This window comes from Hoplias malabaricus, chromosome 3 (assembly GCF_029633855.1).
Source record: "Hoplias malabaricus isolate fHopMal1 chromosome 3, fHopMal1.hap1, whole genome shotgun sequence".
Lineage (NCBI taxonomy): Eukaryota > Metazoa > Chordata > Actinopteri > Characiformes > Erythrinidae > Hoplias > Hoplias malabaricus.
Window position 1 is genome coordinate 62,529,605 of NC_089802.1, and position 19,673 is coordinate 62,549,277.

General features: G+C 41.2%; 1 protein-coding gene across 2 annotated transcripts in view; it reads left to right on the plus strand.

Moving 5' to 3' along the window:
• znf644b (zinc finger protein 644b) overlaps positions 1–19,673 on the plus strand; it is a 47,541-nt gene that overhangs the window by 18,928 nt on the left and 8,940 nt on the right. For both annotated transcript variants that reach the window (XM_066664892.1, XM_066664891.1), the window contains 2 exons: positions 13,238–16,021; positions 16,891–17,424. In XM_066664892.1, the coding sequence (XP_066520989.1) occupies positions 13,252–16,021; positions 16,891–17,424 (3,304 nt within the window). In that variant the 5' untranslated portion in view covers positions 13,238–13,251. The remainder of the gene's footprint in view (positions 1–13,237; positions 16,022–16,890; positions 17,425–19,673) is intronic.

Below are 19,673 nucleotides of genomic sequence, written 5' to 3' on the forward strand. Positions count from 1 at the left end.
ATGTGTTATTGCTAGAAAACTGTCTTATGAATGGGAATTTTCTCATACTTTTAAATGTTTAATGAAATAAAAAGCTTAAAAACAATTCAAAGCTACCATTCGGTTCCTAATCCATACAGTCCACCTAAGAAAAGTAAATTGCACAAAAAAGAAATATATTGTAGTGATTACATATGTCTACAGCTCTTTGGCGTATTGTAACCTTTAAGTCAGAGAAATAAACACTTTTCTAAAATATATAAAAAGTTTAAAAAAAAGTATCATGACTCGGTTTTACCCATTTTGTATTTTTTTTTAAATAAATGTCCAGGGAAAAAAACAAACATGCGGAAAATCAAGATATGGGCCCTTAATTTCTAAGATACAAATGTTTAATAAAAAGATAAGGTTATATTTGTTATTTTTGAGTTGGACGCACTGGGACTTTTATTGTTAAATATAATGGTGGGAAATGGGCCATCTGTTGGTCAAGAGTGGTAGTGAGCAGAGACAAACTCAAACAGGACATAAAGCAATCACTGCCATTACTGAATAAAGATTTTAAATCAGTTTTGTTAAAATTTTAAATTGATAATTATCTTGATGGAAGCCTGGATGCTAATCTTATATAAAGAAAAGTTATGACATAACTTAAAAGTTTTATTATTCAATAATCAGCATTACTCTTAAATTAATCATATGCCTCAAACAAAGAGTTTTTACTTTACTTTACATTTTTTAAACCACATGTTTGAAGTCGACTACAGTGGAGGCTGCAGAGGAGTTCAAAAGGATGAACGTCTTCTTGTTCAATTTAAAGAAGGAGAAGTGGTGTAGTGATTAAAACATTGCTCACTTTTAAAATAGGTTCATTGTTTCAGTTGAACCGTTTTTTGTATTCGTTCATTCATCTTTTGTTTATTTATGTATTAATGTGTTACTTGATTGAAATACACCAAATTAATTTGTGTGTGTATGTATTTATATAATATAAAACATCTGACTGTAATTAAATTGATAATATTAGTTGGAAGCTATGGGAATGCTGTCATTTTACACACACACACATGCATATATATATATATATATATATATATATATATATATATATCTGTATGTATGTATGTGTATGTATGTATATGTATGTATATGTATGTGTGTGTGTCTGTGTGTTCACATGCAATAAGGTTGTACAGGGAAAGCAATCTCAGAACAATACATCCTTCAGAGGGTTTATCTGCTTTATGTGTGGTGTATCAAAAAGAACATTTTCATCCTCTTTGATTTGGTCAGTTGCATTTTGATCTTGGGCATAATGCATCTTTTAACTTGTCGTATCCCTCCCCGCAGGACTAATGACCTTGCTCTGTGTTGAATGGCACCGAGGCCCAGAAGGTACAAGCAGAGGAGGGGGCAGTTCCTCCCCCAACACCCCCCACTGCTAGCACCAGCACTGATAACATCATATTAATTGGGATGTAGAAAGCGCTTCTCTCTCTCTCTCTTTCTTTTGTATACATTTACCATTACACTCATTAGCTTCCCGTCGCCTCCCAGCTAGCATCTCCTTCACAGCCTGCCGGGATTCTCTTGGGAGGCTATTTACATCTCTCCATGAGGCCTCTCTCAGGGTTATTGGGGAAATCCCACCCCCCACCGCCCCCAGTACCACTCCCACCTCTCATCCTCCTCTGCGGCCCCTCTTTTGATATGTTGTAGGGCTCCTGTGACTGAGGGCCACTCTGGTGTTAATGAGCGGTTGCGATGCAGGGTCCACCTCCTCATTCAGCTTTAATGGATGCCATTGACAAACAGCAGTGAATAATAAGAAAGTGATGGTTTTTTAATATCCTCGGGGAGTCTGCCTGGGTAGAGGTGGTCCGTCGGATGCCGGAGAAGGCCCCTGTGCTGTTGGGTCCTGGCTGGTTTCTTTTTTGATCAGTACAATGTATTGTGAGTGAGTCAGAATTTGTTAGGCTGGAGGTCACTGTGAATGGCTTTGATGCGTTTAATAGAGCGCGAGACTGACACCACTGATTAAGTGCAGTGTTTGTGTAGTTTGTGCTCTATTTCCATTTGCTTTAGTTGCTCTATTTGAAAGGTGTTCGGCAACACTTTGCAATAACGAAGACTTGTTACCATTTACTTATGAAATAACCAGGTAATTCCACGTATGTGTCATTAACCATAGCATTACATTAAGGATTAATGGACAAATCATGGTAATGGATTACATCATGGACATATCAGTTCAGTGAGGTCCAGTTGCCAAAATGTCCCTCTAGCAAAGGTCCAAACTTCAACATTTGTTCTTGTTCATTTTTCAGTGGCACTTTCCATTTTTTTGCTTTTGATTAAATCCAGGTTTTCAGAACCTGTAAGAACTGGAACGGGGGAAAAAAGGGAAGAATGAACATAAAGTGCTATGTCTGTTCATCTTTAAAGATTATGTTTTCTCCATCAATGTCCCTTATTTTGTCCTCACTATTACCTCTGGATCTCTGTAGTGACCTAGTCTCACAGTTTCCAGTGACAGTGGGAGCAGGAACAGCAGTTGTTATCTTGGTCATGTTTTATGAAAGATGTATAATGTATATGTAAATGATCTGCAACCTTTTTGCAGCCAATTATCTGTACTGAATACATTTAATTTGACAAAAATATCAATAAATTCCTTGTATTCACAAAAGTTCTGAATAATTTAGGAGATTTTAGTCAGTAACGACCTCAGTAAACACTCCTGAGTACCTGGGAAGGGAAAGAAAACAAACTAGACACAGGTGGAAGCACTAACGATAAGGTGGGGCTACAGGGTGCAGCATTGACAACAATAATAAATCTATGTAGGGTTCTAATTAAAGGCTTGTTTTATGTTGTTAATTGTGGTGGTACAGTATTGAACAATTTTTGTAAAACATGCTTATTATTATTATTACAGACTGCGTCAACACTGTCAATGATCAGAATTTCATTCTGGACGTAATTACATTGTATCAAATATGAAGGAAGTGGACCTTTGTTTATAACTAGCTTAAAATATAACAACTAAATTTACCAAACACGAAATTCTTATTTGTTCTACTATGAAATATCAAATTGATATCCTCATTCATTCATTCATTCATTATCTGTAACCGATAGTAATCCTGTAATCCAGTTCAGGGTCGTGGTGGGTTCCCGAGCCTACCTGGAATCACTGGGCTCAAGGCAGGAACACACCCTGGAGGGGACGCCAGTCGTTAACAGAGCAACACACGCATGCATTCACTCACACAGTCACACCTATTGACACTTTTGAGTCACCAATCCACCTACCAGAGTGTGTTTTTGGACTGTGGGAGGAAACCGGAGCACCCGGAGGAAACCCACGCAGACACAGGGAGAACACACCAACTCCTCACAGACCTCACAGGTCCCTGGAGCTGTGTGACTATGACACTACCTGCTGCACCACCATGAAAAAAAAAAAATAAAATACAATATACAATCCAAGAAAAATTTAAGACGTTTTATTTTTTCAGAAAGACTACAAAACACTGCAAAAGTACTTATAAGATTTTTGGGTAACAATTGTGACTTAGCCAGATACCCGAGTCCAGCCTGTCTTACTTTGTTAGAAATAAAGGTCCCTTCTTTTGAAGTACAGTTATAGGAAAAAATATTATTAAAGGAACATTGGGTAAAATGTATTTTTGCTCCTGAGTTCCCTGTTCAGTTGTAAATTGTAATTCACTTTTAGAGCACTGTCCTGAAACCAAGGGGGAAGGACATGGGGTTGTTCTTACTCTTCTCGGAAAGTTACATAGTGCAGTTTTTGTAGTGCTGAGCCTGGAGTAGCAACAACAGAAGCACACTTCCCCCTGTTACAGATCAGTGAAGCATCACAGTAGTAACATTTACATTTTGTGGAGGAAAAAAGTAATTTTTAAAGAAGCCAAAATAGGTTCTACTGTTGCTTTAAAAATCCTTATTTTTAAAAGTGTGTCTATAATTGGTATTTAATCAGGATTTCAGCATCTGACTGGACATAAGTATATATATATATATATATATATATATATATATTGCAATATACAGTGTTTCAAAAACTATGATTTTATACACATTTTCAATATCTCAATATGTGTTGACCTGGAGGTTGTGGGTTCGATTCCCGCTCCGGGTGACTGTGTGTGAGGAGTTGGTGTGTTCTCCCTGTGTCCGCGTGGGTTTCCTCCAGGTGCTCCGGTTTCCTCCCATGGTCCAAAAACACACGTTGGTAGGTGGATTGGTGACTCAAAAGTGTCCGTAAGTGTGAGTGTGTGAGTGAATGTGTGTGTTGCCCTGTGAAGGACTGGTGCCCCCTCCAGGGTGTATTCCTGCCTTGCGCCCAATGATTCCAGGTAGGCTCTGGACCCGCCGTGACCCTGAACTGGATAAGCGCTTACAGATAATGAATATGTGTTATTTACAAACTCTGTCACTGACTGACGGTCATTACAGGGTGCTGACATTAGTTCATTGCACTCAGTTTAAAACTTAGTTTAAGAATAATAATATTGACAAAGCCAGGAGGTTTATGTTTCATGGAGATGTCATTTTGCTTTCAGTCCTTGGCAGATTTTCTATGGCTTTTTTATTGTTCATATCAATATCAATATTATATGATACTGACCGAAATTAATAAACATATTGTGCTATAAATTTTGTCCCTATCGTCCAGCTCGACTTTTATGCCATGTTCTTAAAACTTTAAAAGTCATACTCTCAGACATACTTAAGAAGTTCTTTAAAACGGTTTTGCAATGAACTTAGTGGTTCTTCTCACTCCAGGCCTTGTACATATGTGTAATATTCCCACAGCTCCACTCAGGCTAGCAGTTAAGGTAGTTAATTAGTGGTCCTTTCCAGATGAATTTACGTCTCGATATCTGTTTTGTCGTTCATGTCTTAGCTGGCACTTCACACTAAGAGACGATTTCGTCCTGATACCTGCAGCTCTTGACATTTCTGTAAATGTGAACGAACGCTCTGCTAGACCTGACCCCCCCCCCCCCCCCCCACACACACACCACTACCCACCCCCAAATCCACATCCTCAATTTGGAGGCGAGCGTTGACATTGATTCGCTTTCATCTGATTGGTCACGTGCCTCTACAGCAACAGCAACAAAGTTAGATTTTTTCTTTCTTTTCTTTTTTTTCCCCATTTATTTATTAATTTAAATATTTTTCTCACATACCTCAAGCAGAGACAGATGGTGGAGAGCATGCCCTCGATCACACAGACAGCGTGTAGTCTGCACAGTCCCAGAGAATCTAAAGCAGCACGCTGGTAAGCTTCGCGTTTAATAAAGGAAAACATCTAGCCCCGCAACTAAATAAGACATGGGCGCCGTGGAGCATGCTCTCAGTATTTTTCAGCGCATCAACCAAGAGGATGTATTTTTCATTGCAAGTCTCATGCATATTAACGCCATGGCAAAAAAACAACAATCAGCGTGAATTTCCCCCAGATTTAACATGCGTGCCACTAGTACTTTTTAAAACTAACAGGGTAATGCAACAACTGTGTTGAGAAGTGTGTTTTTTGTCTCTCTTTTTTTTTTTTTTTGACTTTTCTTTGTGTCATTTGACTTACAGGCGTTGTCTGGTGCGAGACAGGCTGCCGATCTCAGGCCCGTGTGTTTGCTCCTGCCACTCTTCAGCTCAGCGTGAGAGTTACTCTCATTAAAACAGTCACATGCCCGAGAATTTTTTATTTTTTTAGGCACTCTCTTTCTCTACCTCTCTCTCCCTCACCCCATTTTTTTTAACGAAACAGAGATGGAAGTTTTAAACTAACAAAGCCTGGGGAAATCCCCATCAGACGTCCTCTCTTAATCCCTTTAATTTTGAAAGGTATTGTTTAAGGCTTCAAAGTTGATATGGTTTAATCCCCCCTCCTCACACTGCGGGGCAGCAAATGAGGCCGTGTCAGCATCGCGGCAGCGGCTCTAATCTGCTCCCCACAACAGAAAATCCTGCTTCAAGACGAGGTTGCATAGGCTTTCCTGTGAACTCGCTGTTTGATGTTCCGTACCTGCTATTGAACATGACTTCTGTCTTAACCCAACTGTCACTCGCGCCCTGTCCCCTTTTATCAGCCCCAAAGTTGTCTCTTTCTCTCTCTCTCCCGCTCTCTCCTTTTTCTCCATGCTTAAAACCCACCATCAACTCCAGCCCTTAACTCGCGCACTCTTGCGCACTCGAATTTGGCCCTCACTATTTTGGGAATAGCTTGATGAGTACAGGCCTAGGAGAGAGAGAGAGAAAGACAGAGAGAGAGAGAGGGGACTAGGTGTTGAATCTCCTTTAATTTGAGGTGGGGAGGATGTGTATATGTGTGTGTGTGTGTGTGTGTGTGTTGGAGGGGGAGGTGGTGGTGCTTTACACAAAGACTGCAGCATCAGGACAGGATGCGCTCTTTCGTCTCCGAGTTCAGGGCCCCCGTTCCTGTGGTCCATTTTTAATCCAGGATGAGCTCACATTGCTGCAACTTTGCATCAGCGCGCCTTTCAGGGCCCCGTCCAGGGAAAAAGGCAGCCTCTCCACCATTGTGCTATCCCGGACATTTGAGTTGTCAGTCTCAGCTCCTAGATAAGCACTAGTTTGTTTGAGGGAGCTTTTCTTTTGGAAGACTTGTTCTAAGCCACCAGCTCCTGAGCTTGTGAGCAGCTAGTGTAATAAAGCAGGAGTTATTTCGGAGCCCTCATTCGGACAGCCTTTCAAAAAGAAACTTTGCCCTGTTTCAGCTTTCACTCTAAACACACAGAGACAGCATGTTTCACATTTCTCCCTCTAATAACCTCCCTTGATTAATTTAGCAACTAGCCGAAGTGCTGCAGAACTTTGGCTTTGTGTAGAAAAGTGTGTACCACAGAGGTAGTACAGTATTCTGAGAGCATGTGCATAGGTTTTGTGAGGTAATTGGCTACAGATTTCTTATCAGCCAGCTAGAGGGGGTGTTTTGTATTGAGCTCAGTGTTTTGTTTTGTGTCCTTATAAGCAGGGATTCAGCCTGTATACTCATACCCCAAGGGTAATGGGCAAAAATAAAAAGAGAGTTCAGGTTTCAGTATGACTTTTTCTACTTTTTTAAGCTATGTAGTGTACAGATTTTTTTTCGAGACAGATACATCATACATATGTCATACATTACTTATTGAGTGAAATAATCCAATATTATACATCAGGTGTGAGCAGGCATGCTGTTGTATTGAAAGCACAGTGATTTATTTAAGTCTGATCTTCACAACACACTTTTTGGAAGTATATCATAGCGTAAACATAACCTTATCCCATCCGTGAAACATGGTGGTGGTAGTATCATGGGTTGGGTCTGTTTTACTGCAGCCAGGCCAGGACATCCTGCCATCATTGACGGGACAATGAATTATATATTACACCAGCTAATACTAAATTCCATTAATTCAATCTGAAGAGAATGTGAGCCATGCAGCCAGTCAACTTCCCGCTCTTCCGGTTGTGTGTCTGTTCTAATCTAGTGTTTATGAAGAATTGCTCACTAGTGTGCGTGTTCTCTAGCACTGATTGGAATGACACGGATTAAATGCAGATAAAGCTAATTTCCTAAGGAAATTAATGTTTATGATTTTTCTAATTCTTTTTTGCACAAGTTGTTTAAAGTATATTTAAGGAAGAATTTAATTTTGTAATGTTGCACCAAGTGATTCCAGGTGGGCTCCGGACTCATCATGTCCCTGAACTGGATGAGAAGTTTTAGACAATGAATGAGTGAATCATTTTGTAATGCCCAAGTCAAAGTCTCGAATGTTTACCAGCTGTTATTGCTGCACAAGGGGGTTGCACATCAGCCACCCACAAACCCTAAATATTGGATAATATTCCTCAATACGCCAGAGTATCAGGTACCCGAGAAGTCCCAGAGTGGTCCTTTCACACATTTTGTGTCTGAAGTGTTCTTGCAGTGGGAAATATTCCGCAAGCTTTAAGCATGGGACTGCACCTGTGCAGCACATACAGGAGATACAGAGCAGTTCTCTGGGACATTAGTGGCTCTGTTCTCTCATGTATTCACCCTGAATTTATCCAGAAGGTTTACAAGGTTACTAGTGGGATAAAGTCCGCGTAAAGTCTGGGACAAATGTTAGGGGTATTTTTGAGTTCACACACGTCTCATCCAGGTAAACTCCAGATTATTTCTGGGTTACAGTGCATGTGTGAAAAGGGCTTATATACAATATTTGTTTAATTGGGTCCTCCGTACTTACATTTATGACTTGTGAAATCTGTTGATGGTTAAATCATGGATAAGGCATATGTCGTGTCTTGGGTGAAATAAAATTACAATAATTTTAATTTGTCAGTGTCAAACAATAATAATTTGTCACTTCTCTGTGCTGTATGTAGTGCTGATATATTGAGTGTGACTTTATTGGAAATGAATGCTTGGCCAGGCTATGCCATATGTTTTATTATTTACTATATCACCAAGAAGAATCTCACGGGTTAAATAAGATACAGTGAATGAGAAATATTTCATAAAAATTATCTGGAGATTGTAGTCCTCTCATCATCAATCTTTAGAATTGTCCCCATAAAATATATATAACTTAAGAATCTCTAAAAAATTCAATTTTCTTTATTATAATATGATTGATGCAACATGTTCTTATTGAATATATGTACTAATTTGAATCAAATTAATGTATTGTATTGATTTTTCTTCAGTATGAAGACAGATATCTGTTCTGTGATATCATGAATGAGTGCTTGTTCACTCGTTGATAAGCTTTAATTCACACTTGCTCTAAAGTAGATGCTTCATAAATTCACATCATCTCAAATCAATCAGTAAATTTGGAACCTTCTCACTTTTTCAGGGCTGTGACTGAATTTCACTTTTGATATCCAGACAAATCTTGTACTTCTCTACTAGTGGACATGCTCATACCTGTATAAACATTCATAAGGTGTACAAATAGGGACTAAAAATGTTAGCATTACAGAGAAATGAAACACACATGAATGTAATAAAATGAATTCAATACAGACATTGTAGTGCAGTAACTCAGCAATGCCTAAAAGTCTATCTCTTCTAAAGTACAATAAGTATGTGAAGCATTGTCATAATCAGAAATTATCTGCTGATACTGATATCTGATATTATCATGCATTCCTAGTTGGAATGATCTTACTCATCGCTCATTCTCTACTCTTAAAACACATCCAGCAATTATCCACTAATTCAGCTGCTATATTTGCAGTTCTACACAATAGAGATATTCAGACTTGTTTATGACATCACACAGTTACACATTTAAATTACGTGAGACACAGCAACAAGATAGATCGATCTATCTATCTATCTATCTATCTATCTATCTATCTATCTATCTATCTATCTATCTATCTATTTCCTTTTTTGTTCTATGGAATTTTTAAAGGGTGGAACAGGTAGTATGGCTTTCACCCTGCTCCAGGTTCCTGGAGGTTGTGGGTTGAAGCCTGCTCTGGGCGACTGTCTGTGAGGAGTTTATTGTGTTCTCCCTGTGTTCGAGTGGGTTTCCTCTGAATGGTCCAGTTTCCTCCTTCGGTCCAAAAAAACCCCCACACGTTTATAGGTGGATTGGCGACTCAAAAGAATTGTCCCTAGGTGCGAGTGTGTGAGCGAGTGTGCGAAGGACTGGCGCCCCCTCCAGGGTGTGTTCCTGCCTTTCGCCCAGTGATTCAGGATCTGTACAAGCAGTTACAGACAATGACTGAATGTTTTAAAGTGTTCTATTTATACTTAAATCAAACTATTAACATTTTATTTGTTGCAATAGTACGTTCCGGAAATTGATCCCCATGAATATTGTTATCGCAAAAATACCTTGGAATATTGTGATATTATTTTATTTTAGATGCCTAAGATCTTTCAGATTATTTTATTTTATTTGATTTTTTTCTGGCATTTCCCACAGCAGAACTGCTTTAATATGGATAAGAAAAATACACGAGAGCACTAATGTGAAGCTGCTCCATCACCTCACTTTAAGAAGTTATTTTTAAAGTGGAGATTAGCAGCAGTTTCTCTGTGAATGCGATTCTTATTTATCTAGATCTTTCAAAGTGTATTTCAGTCTTGTGTGTGCTGTTTTGTGCCTGTTATTTTGGGGAACAAGTGGGAAGAAGCAAGGAAATTAAAAGTTTAAAACACAAAGTGGAGCAAGGCTGGTAGTTCACATTCCCTTCTGATTAATAAATATATCCAAGAAAAGTTTATCTTCTGGGATTGCAGAATAATGTGTAATGATAATATGCAATTATCACCTCTGATTTTTTTCAGCAGTAACCTCGAGATGAGGTGTAACTTGAGTGTTAGAGCAAGTGCTGATGGAGGGAGCAGGGAGAGGGGGAGAGAAAGCACAGTGACATATGTGCGTGTCGTGGAAGTGTTAAGTGCTCTTTTACTTGTGCAGTTAATTTAGACAGATCACAATGGGATTTCTACTGATTCATTGTTGTTGGCGCATTCGTTATTGAACCTCGTTTTTTTTTAAAAGAGGCAGGAGAAAAAAGGAGTGAATAAAGGAGGAAGGAAAGAGGGTGTGAGCTAGGGAGAGAAAGAGAGAAACATCTAATCGCTCCGGATCGATCCTAGCATAGCAGCGTACATTTATTTAAGCTCATAATCCTTGTAAATAGCTTCCAGCAAGGCAAAGTCAGCCTTTTAACATTGACTAAATGAAGTAAATAGAAGCAAATGAATTTTTAAAAGACGCATTGCAGTTGAACCCTGTTTGTTATGTATGGAACAGATCGGCGCGTAAGCCGGCAGCTAATGAGCCCTGTAAATTTAACGCCCAAATCATATTCTGATGGCTCTGCCACCCTGCTGTTCGGGGGCTTGCAGTGAAGTTTGCTTTAAATGTGGAGCGTCTGTTCCCCCTCCTAAAGCCCCTCACACCCGAACAGATGGAGAGAATATGGAGCTGGGAAGGTTTACCTTGGAGGTGGTAACAGTGAAGCCACTCATTAACACTGAATTTACCACTTCGTTAGCAACGCAGCTTCCTGTTGAGAGCATCCAGTGCTGGATGTCAAATCCTCAGAGCATTCGTTTAGTCCAGAAGCGCCCCCCCTCCCCTCCAGCAAACTTGGACCCTTTCAAGGGCTAAAGCTTTTTTTTCTTAAGTCCTCATGTCTGGGTAACTGTATGGAAAACAAGTGGTAGTATTATTCTTCCTTCTACTATTATTTCTGTTTTATTATTTAATTATTTACATAATTAATAGTTATTTAACAAGCATAGTTGTAATGAAACAAGTTAGAATAGAATAACACAGAGTCAGCCGTATGCAACCGTTTGGATAAATTACACATTTAGATTTTCCAAGTGAAAATAACTTAACACATTCTTTACAGAAACTTAAATAAGACATTTTCTATGCAAATGTTATTCTACAAATCTGCACATTCCTTTTTTTCCAAAGTTTACCATATTGGAATTTAATTTAACACGAGACATAAGTTTTGCACAGGCCACAGGTTCATGCTTTTAAATGTATTGTGATGTAACACACATCTGCTGCCCTGCGTACATTCAACCAGTGCAGATCAGCAGCCACATTTGCACATCAGTCTTGTTGGTCTTAAAGGAACACTAGGTAAGATTTGATATATATACATTCCTGGGCTTCCCCCTACATTTGCAGAGTAAATTTTTATTTTAACTGCACTGTCATGAAATCAAGTGGTTGGGGATGGTGTTTTCCTACCCTCCTCCAAAAGTTACATAATGCAGTTTCTGCAATGTTGAGCCTGGAATAGTAACAACAGAGGCTCTGTTCTACGTGTCACTGGTCAGTGGAGCATCGCAATGATTTTAAAGCTGAAATTTTAACGTAAAGATACGACCTAGTGCCCCTTTAAATACAATAAAATGTGCTTTAATGGAGATGATCAATTTTTTTAATTTTCATTTGTAAGAAAGCCAGTGTCTTCCTATGGTCTGCATTAAATGAATCAATAAAGGGTGGAATAAATCACACAAATGTAAGTTACGGCAGCCGCTTTGTTAACCGTCAGTGGAAACCTTGCAACATTTTCTAATCTGAAACTGCTACGAACCATCAAATATAATTAGATAGTTAGTTGTCATTCATTTTGAGCTATAGGTCTGTTAGACTGGCCAAATTTGACACTTGAAAATGTTGCTTTCCTCTTCGTCTAGCAATCTGTCCAGTGTTTTGGGGCTCTGTGTGTGTGTGTATTTGTATGTGTGTGTGTGGTAGCACTGGTGCATGTGTGCCAATTTGTCAAGATTGAGGCAACAACAGTCTCGTGCTGGGATGTGCTTTGGCACCATCAGAGAGTGCTAAGACAGAATAATATGATCTCATTGGAGGTGTACTTTGTTCCCATGGAAATTGGTCAATTTTAGGAGGCGGCTGAGAACTTTAGTGGGAGAAACAGGAAGGTCGGATCCCAGAGGTGTGCTCACATAATTAAGCTTCCTCACCAGTGTTTCCAGGGCTAACAGCAGGGTGTGCTGCGAATAGATGTGGTGGCAGTGGGTGTGGAAACCCATAAGGCAGCATTTAAAAAAAAAACTATGGCCTCAATTTGGTGTGTAATTTGTAGTCTTGTAGTTTTGCATGGGAGAAAGGTTAGTTTGTAATAGTTTGTAGAGTTTACTTTAATTGTACTTTAAAGTCTTAATTAAAAGTCTGGAATTACCTTTAGGCATCAGTCGATATATTCGATTTTTGCAGTCGATATATTGTCCAAGAAATTATTGCGATGAATTATTTTATTGTCATTTTGAGAACATTTAATGCGACTAATATAATAGTATTAGTAGTAATTATATTATTATAGTGTAATATAATAATATTTAGACATTGAAAATCGAATATATGATTAAATATTAAATATCCTATATATAAATAAAATAAATCTACAGTTTTCAAACTAATTCATATAATAGGCCCAGAAGAGAGAGACCAGAGAAAACCAGAGAGCAGAACAGAGCAATTAATTCTTATGTAAACAAAGACGCAAGTAAACAGTGGGGTCAGCAAAAAATATTGAGGAAATATCCATATACTGTATGATAAATCGATAATGTAAGTATTGTGACAGGCCTAATTACTTTAAATCTTGATAGTGTCAATTAAAAATGATTTCACATTTGTTCATCAACTAACCTTGTTTTTCACAGCTATGTTCACTGATAATGAATTAGTTTCCCTCTAATTTTGTTTTGTAGATGGTGTCTCTGTCATGGCAGCAGTGAGAGAGTGCGCAGAGGACGAGAAAGAGGTGGAATCTGCAGAAGATCGCACTCAGGATCTGTCAGGCGGTCACACCCATTCACCAATCACCTCCACCACCACCACCAGCACCGATGACGACAACAACAACAACAGTGTGGGACCTCAGCAGCGCCAGTCTTTGGATACTCAGCAAAGTCTTTTAAATGGAGCACAGCCGAGCCCATTTGTCTGTGGCGCCGTCCAGACTGCCCCCTGCCCAGACGATTCATTGCCTTCAGGAGCACTTGTTAATGGACCTGCTTCACACTGTACCTCAGAGGAGCCCCACGTCCCCAACAAAGACACGTCCCCTTGCCCTGGGACAGACACCAACCCTGAGGTGTCGGAGCCTCCCAGCGAGCTTCAATCAGACACTTGGCGAAAACCAGAAGGGCACGTCCTGAAAGCACCATCCACGCGGACCTCATCCGAGTCGGAGAGCGATGATCGCAAGGCTCCTTTGGATGTGGCGGCGGGGGACGGCTCACGTAACGGTCCAATCAGCCGTCCGTGGAGGAGAAAGAGCGTCAAAACAGGGTTCTTATGGGATGTGGATTCTGAGTCATCAGAAAGCTCCTCAGACGACTATGAAGACCTCAACAGGGGCCTCCAAGAGAAGTTCATGCGCTTGTTGTTGAAAGGCAAAGTAATGAGAGAAGTTAAAAGAAGGATGGAAAATGAGGGCTCTTCGTTGGCCAGCCCAAGCAGGCGGAAACGGAAGCTGTGCCGAGTTGAAAGGATGCCCACCGAGGAAGACGGGGACTTGGAGGCTTCCCTCACTGATGGGGACATAGATTTGGATTTGTCCATTAGTAAAGAACATGCCTGGAGGAAAGAGCCGCAAAGTTTGAGAGCGAACGTGGACGTGCGCCTGGGGAATTCTCGCAAAGAAGCAGACGGTTTCTTCCAGTTCGTTTCAAGCGAGAAGCAAAGCAGAAGCCATGAAGGCGATGACGGAGATGCAGACGGCTGCGTGGGTGGCAAACCTGCGCGTTTAAAGAGTAGGCAGGAAACGGAGCCAGAGCCGTCTTTCTACCAATGCACAAAGTGCAACATTAATTTCAAGGAGAAGACGCATTTGCATAGACATATGATGTATCATTTAAGCCGGCATAATCAGGTAGGGCAGGAGAGCGGCCTCCGTCCCTTTATATGCAAAGAGTGTGGGCGTTCCTTCCGCGAGCGTTCCACACTGCATAAGCACATGCAGATCCACCAGGTACGCAGAGAGAGGCTGATGCAGGAGATTAAAGGTCTGAACAGACCACAGGACGAAGGCCTCGACGCCCGGCTGGGCTGTCCCCACTGCGCTTTCACAACCGACTGCCCCAAAACTTTCGTCCGCCATGCCAAGACTCACAATTATAGTTGTGACGAATGTGATTATGAAGCTTCGACTGAGCTGGATTTGGAAGAGCACCGACAGACTCACCAAGACAGATTCTTAAAAATCTTTGACACGTACCTTTGTAAAAGTTGCACATTTAGCACAAAGAATATGAACGCCTTTAGAAAGCACTTGGAGCTCATCCACAAGCAGCCATTTTATGACTATGACCTCCAGAGAGCTGACAGCCATATGAGGCCTGTTTTAGATCAGGAAGAGCTAACAGGCCAAACTAAAACAGGCGTCTCACCTCCACTTTCGCTGAAGCCAAAGTCACTCAGAGACAAGCAGAACGGTTGGAAAGCAGCGGGGCTTTCCATGAGGTCCAACGGCACGGCTGACCTTTATGTGAGAGATAAAGGCACACAGGAATCCGGGAAAGGATTGAGCTCCTCACTGATCAAGTGGAGTTTTGGCAGCTTAGCAAACAACCTGTCACCATCTTCCCTGCGATGTGACAAGCCAAGTAAATTATCTGTGCCTACAGAGAGAATGGATGTGACAACAGGTCTCCCGTATGTCGAAGAGGACAATCAAGGATATGAAAGTGCTGTCTCCCAACAAAAGACAAAATATCGCTCTAGTTTTGACACGCATCTTACGACCACCTCCAGCAAAACAGCACATCTGAATCCAGACACTGCTAACGCTCCCAAAGATCCCTCAGAAAGAGGCGTTTTAGCGACACAGGCACAGAAATCTCCCTCCAAAAGAAAAATGTCCATTCCCTCTCGCAACACACCGAGCAATCATTTGATTTTCCCAAAAAGTGAACCAGTTTCTCCCGAATGGCAGGAGGACACTGATGCCCTTCAGGGAAGTGAGTATGAGTATGATGATGATAATGATGATGATGCAAATTACTACGACAACACCCCAGCAAACCTCTTGGACGGCAATGAAGGTGGCCATAGCCCCTACGATGCCAACCACTTCATCCGACAGGGCTTCTCGCTGAAAGAAGACAGCTGCAACTCAGCCGATCACTCAGATCATGAGGACTATCTGGAAGGAGATGAAATTTGCACCTTCATCGTGAAAGAAGAGAGTATTGAGAGCCCAGTGAGTGAGGGCAACGTGGAGTTAGAGTATACTGACCACAACCTGAGTGATTCTTACACGAGCTACCAAGTGTCCCCTGTGTTGGAGATGGACCGCAAGTCCTGTCCATATTGTCCTGCTGTGTTTGAGTCAGGAGTAGGTTTGTCCAATCACGTGAGAGGACATCTGCACAGGTTGGGGCTGAGTTATGACGCTCGTCACATGCTCTCCCCTGAACAAGTGGCTTCCCAAGACCGCCAACCTCGCATCCGCAGGAGGGCGCCTTCTATAATCCGAAGAACCCGAAAAGGTGGTATAGAAATTTCTGACTGGATAAAGCTCAACTCTGAAATTGCTGGCTTGACCAAAATATCTATTTTACACTAGGGCTGCAACAACTAAACAACATTGATAAAAGTTGTTTTATAAATCAAATTAATTTGGGAAGGCAATATTTAACTGCACTCACTTTTAAATATGAATTGTTTATATTTTTACATCCACTTAACTCCACACCATGAGGGAATGACTAAGTATTTCTACCAATCAACAATCTTCTCCTAATGCTCCTCTTTCAACTTTGAAACAAGCTGCCGCTTTAAGGCCCTCATGCACTCAAAAACATTGTTTTAGGTCATTTTTAACTATATTATTTTGAGTGTTGTTGTCACACTGTTAGCAGAGCGTTTATATATATATATAACATGCATGTAGGTCCACCAACTAAAAACTTCCAGCCAACAGCGTCTTGTAGGTGGCGTTCTGTGTCACTGATACAAGACTAGAGGACAGATGAGCTACTGTCTCTGACTTTATATCTACAAGGTGGTCCAACAAGGTAGGTGTGTCTAAGTGAGAGGACAGTGAGTGGACACAGTGTTTAAAAACTTCAGCAGCACTGCTGTGTCTGATCCACTCATACCAGCTAAACACACACTAACACACCACCACCACGTCAGTGCCACTGCAGCTCTGAGAATGATCCACCACACAAATAGTACCTGCTCTGTGGTGGTCCTGTGGGGATCCTGTACCAGTATACAGAGCAACAATTGGACTACAGTCTGTAATTATAAAAAAACAATGTGCTCCTGTATGGTCAGTGGAACTCTCTCAGTCATCTTTGATATCTTTGGGTTATTGTGTTTTTTGTTTTTTTGTATGTTTCCTTCACCACAGATAAACCCCTATCTCAGACAGAGCACACCTGTCCCCTGTGTCTCGGCTGGTTTGACACCAAGACCGGCCTGTCCAATCACGTGCGTGGTCACTTGAAGCGGATCGGGAAGCCAATCACAGGGGTCAGCAAATCCCCGCTGTCCATCCTCACCGAGCTGCTGCAAGATGAGAACGAACACCAGAAGATCCTCCGCTCTCTCGAGGGCAAGCCGCACTTTTCTAGGCCTTTCATTTCGCAGAAGTTTGTGGACAGCGAGGGTCTGTTTCTGACCCCCACTGGCGTCCCTGTGAAGGTCCAGCGTCAGTGGTCTTCCGAAGAAGCTGAGAGGAGGAAGAAAAGTGAGGAAATCAATGCAATCAATGAAACCTCATCAAGCACTTTAATAGAACTACTTAAGAAAAAGAGACTGGATCCGGAGTTGGAGGAGGCCAGCGGTCACTCGCAGGCTGCCAGGACTCGTATCCTTCCATCGTCCAGAAACACTGCTCCTGCATACCTGCCTCCGCTGGACCTGAGCTCCAGTGGCAGTATAGGTGAGCAACTTTACAAGTGTGAGTTTGGCAGGCTAGTACACAAAATCTTAACATTACACTGTTTTTTTACTAACAGGACATGATGACCTGTTGCTATGACAACATAGTCTTACCAAGCTGCATTTGCAACACTCTTGACATTTTTTTTTAAAGGCTGAAACTCACATATCGCCTTCCGCCCAGCGTAGTTTGGTGTACAGTGTAAGGCATAAAATAAGTTTTCTGTCAGGGTCGGCTACTCAATAGAGCCTTATCCAGTGGAAATATAATTTTTTTCTTTTATAAAGACTGTGTCTTTAGTCAGTAGCTGCTTATTTGAGATATGAATATGTTCCAAATGGTCTGCTGGTGAGGATAAGATTGTGGACACCCCTCCAGCCTGGGTGAATGACAGGAGCACAGCCAATCAGAGCAGTGCCTTCAGGGCACTTTGTCTGTCTCTCCAAAGGTTCGCTAGTGGTGGAGTAAAAACCTGACAGTTATTGGTGATCACTCAGGGCACAAGAATCCAGCAACATTCCACATTAAATAAGATCTTTCACTCTTCTCCAAAGTCCACCAGATAAACACATGCACACACTCATAATGGTTTTGCTATACTTGTGAGGACCATTCATGGAAATCATGATTACAGTAGCTAATGCACGCTACAGGTACACCTAACCCTAAACTCCTTAACCTCAGGAACCTAAGGTAAATCATTTCACTCTTTTTGTTTTTTTTTACATTAAAGTACCAATTTTCGTAAAAAGGCATTAGAATTAGTGAGGGCCACCAAAATTTAATCACAACAAAATCCTTGTGAAGATATTTGTGTGTATGTGTGGGTGTATGTGTTTTTATATGTTTGTGAAGACCATCTATATTCACAAGGATTTTCATGAGCCAGCAATACACCCTAGAAATGACTAATATTAATATAAATTTAAAATTAATGATTTACACAGGGGCAGCAGGTAGATGTCGCAGTCACGCAGCTCCAGGGACCTGGAGGTTGTGAGTTCGAGTCCCGCTCTGGGTGACTGTCTGTGAGGAGTGTGGTGTGTTCTCCCCGTGTCCGCGTGGGTTTCCTCCAGGTGCTCCGGTTTCCTCCCATGGTCCAAAAACACACGTTGGTAGGTGGATTGGCGACTCCAAAGTGTCCATAGGTGTGAGTGTGTGTGTTGCCCTGTGAAGGACTGGCGCCCCCTCCAGGGTGTATTCCCGCCTTGTGCCCAGTGATTCCAGGTAGGCTCTGGACCCACCGCGACCCTGAACTAGATAAGCGCTTACAGATAATGAATGAATGAATGAATGATTTAGACAGAGCTTTGGTGTCCTGTCTTATGTGTTAAAAGGTGTAGGGATGATTGACAGTGTGGCACAAACAGCTCCACCTAGAATATCTTTCACCTGGCACCACTGGTTTATGCACTAAAATTGTACATTGTATGTCGAATGATAGAACCATTCATATTCAGTGTAAGCTTCACATCCCTTTTTCTAACATTGAGTGCACGGTGTGTAGTCATATTAGTTTTATAATCTATGTAGGGTAGTATTTGGTACAGAGCTATAATTTCCCAGCCACAAGTAGGTCCTCCCTTTCCATTTCTTACTGGATTGTCGGACAATAGTCTCCATTTCTGTGTCTGAAACTGTTCCCTATGCTCTATATAGTGCACTATTTTATGGTCTGGCCGTTTTGTAGTAGTGTCCAAAATCATACTGGACAATTTTCAGTGTACTCAAACAATCCCACAATGCAGAACAAATGTAGCGTACAACCCATGTACACTAGCTAAGACTAGTAAATATAATATAATGCACTGTGCTGTTTGGTGAAAACCTGCATGAGGATGTTTCCACAATCGTTCACTAAACTCCTCCACTAAACTCAGCTCCCTGTAATAGTGCACTGTATAGTGAGTTATATAGGGAATAGGGAATAGTGAATAGGGAGCCATTTCGGGCATAGCTTTATGAACATTGCCTTTGTATAATCTACTCAGATTTGACACTTGTAACTATACTACATGCTACATACTCAAATGCTAATTTGAATTAATATTAAGTGTGCAATTAGGACACAGCTAGGGTCTCACCCTGCTGGTGGCTAGGATGGTCAACCTTCTTCCATATTACTAACCAGCATGAGTGTGATGTGATATATCTTGGCAGTTTGCATTCTCCAACACATCCAGTTATTCAGTTGTTTTGTATTAGTAGCAATTCAAAGGAAGCAGTCAGTTGGCTGTGCTTGTGCTTGG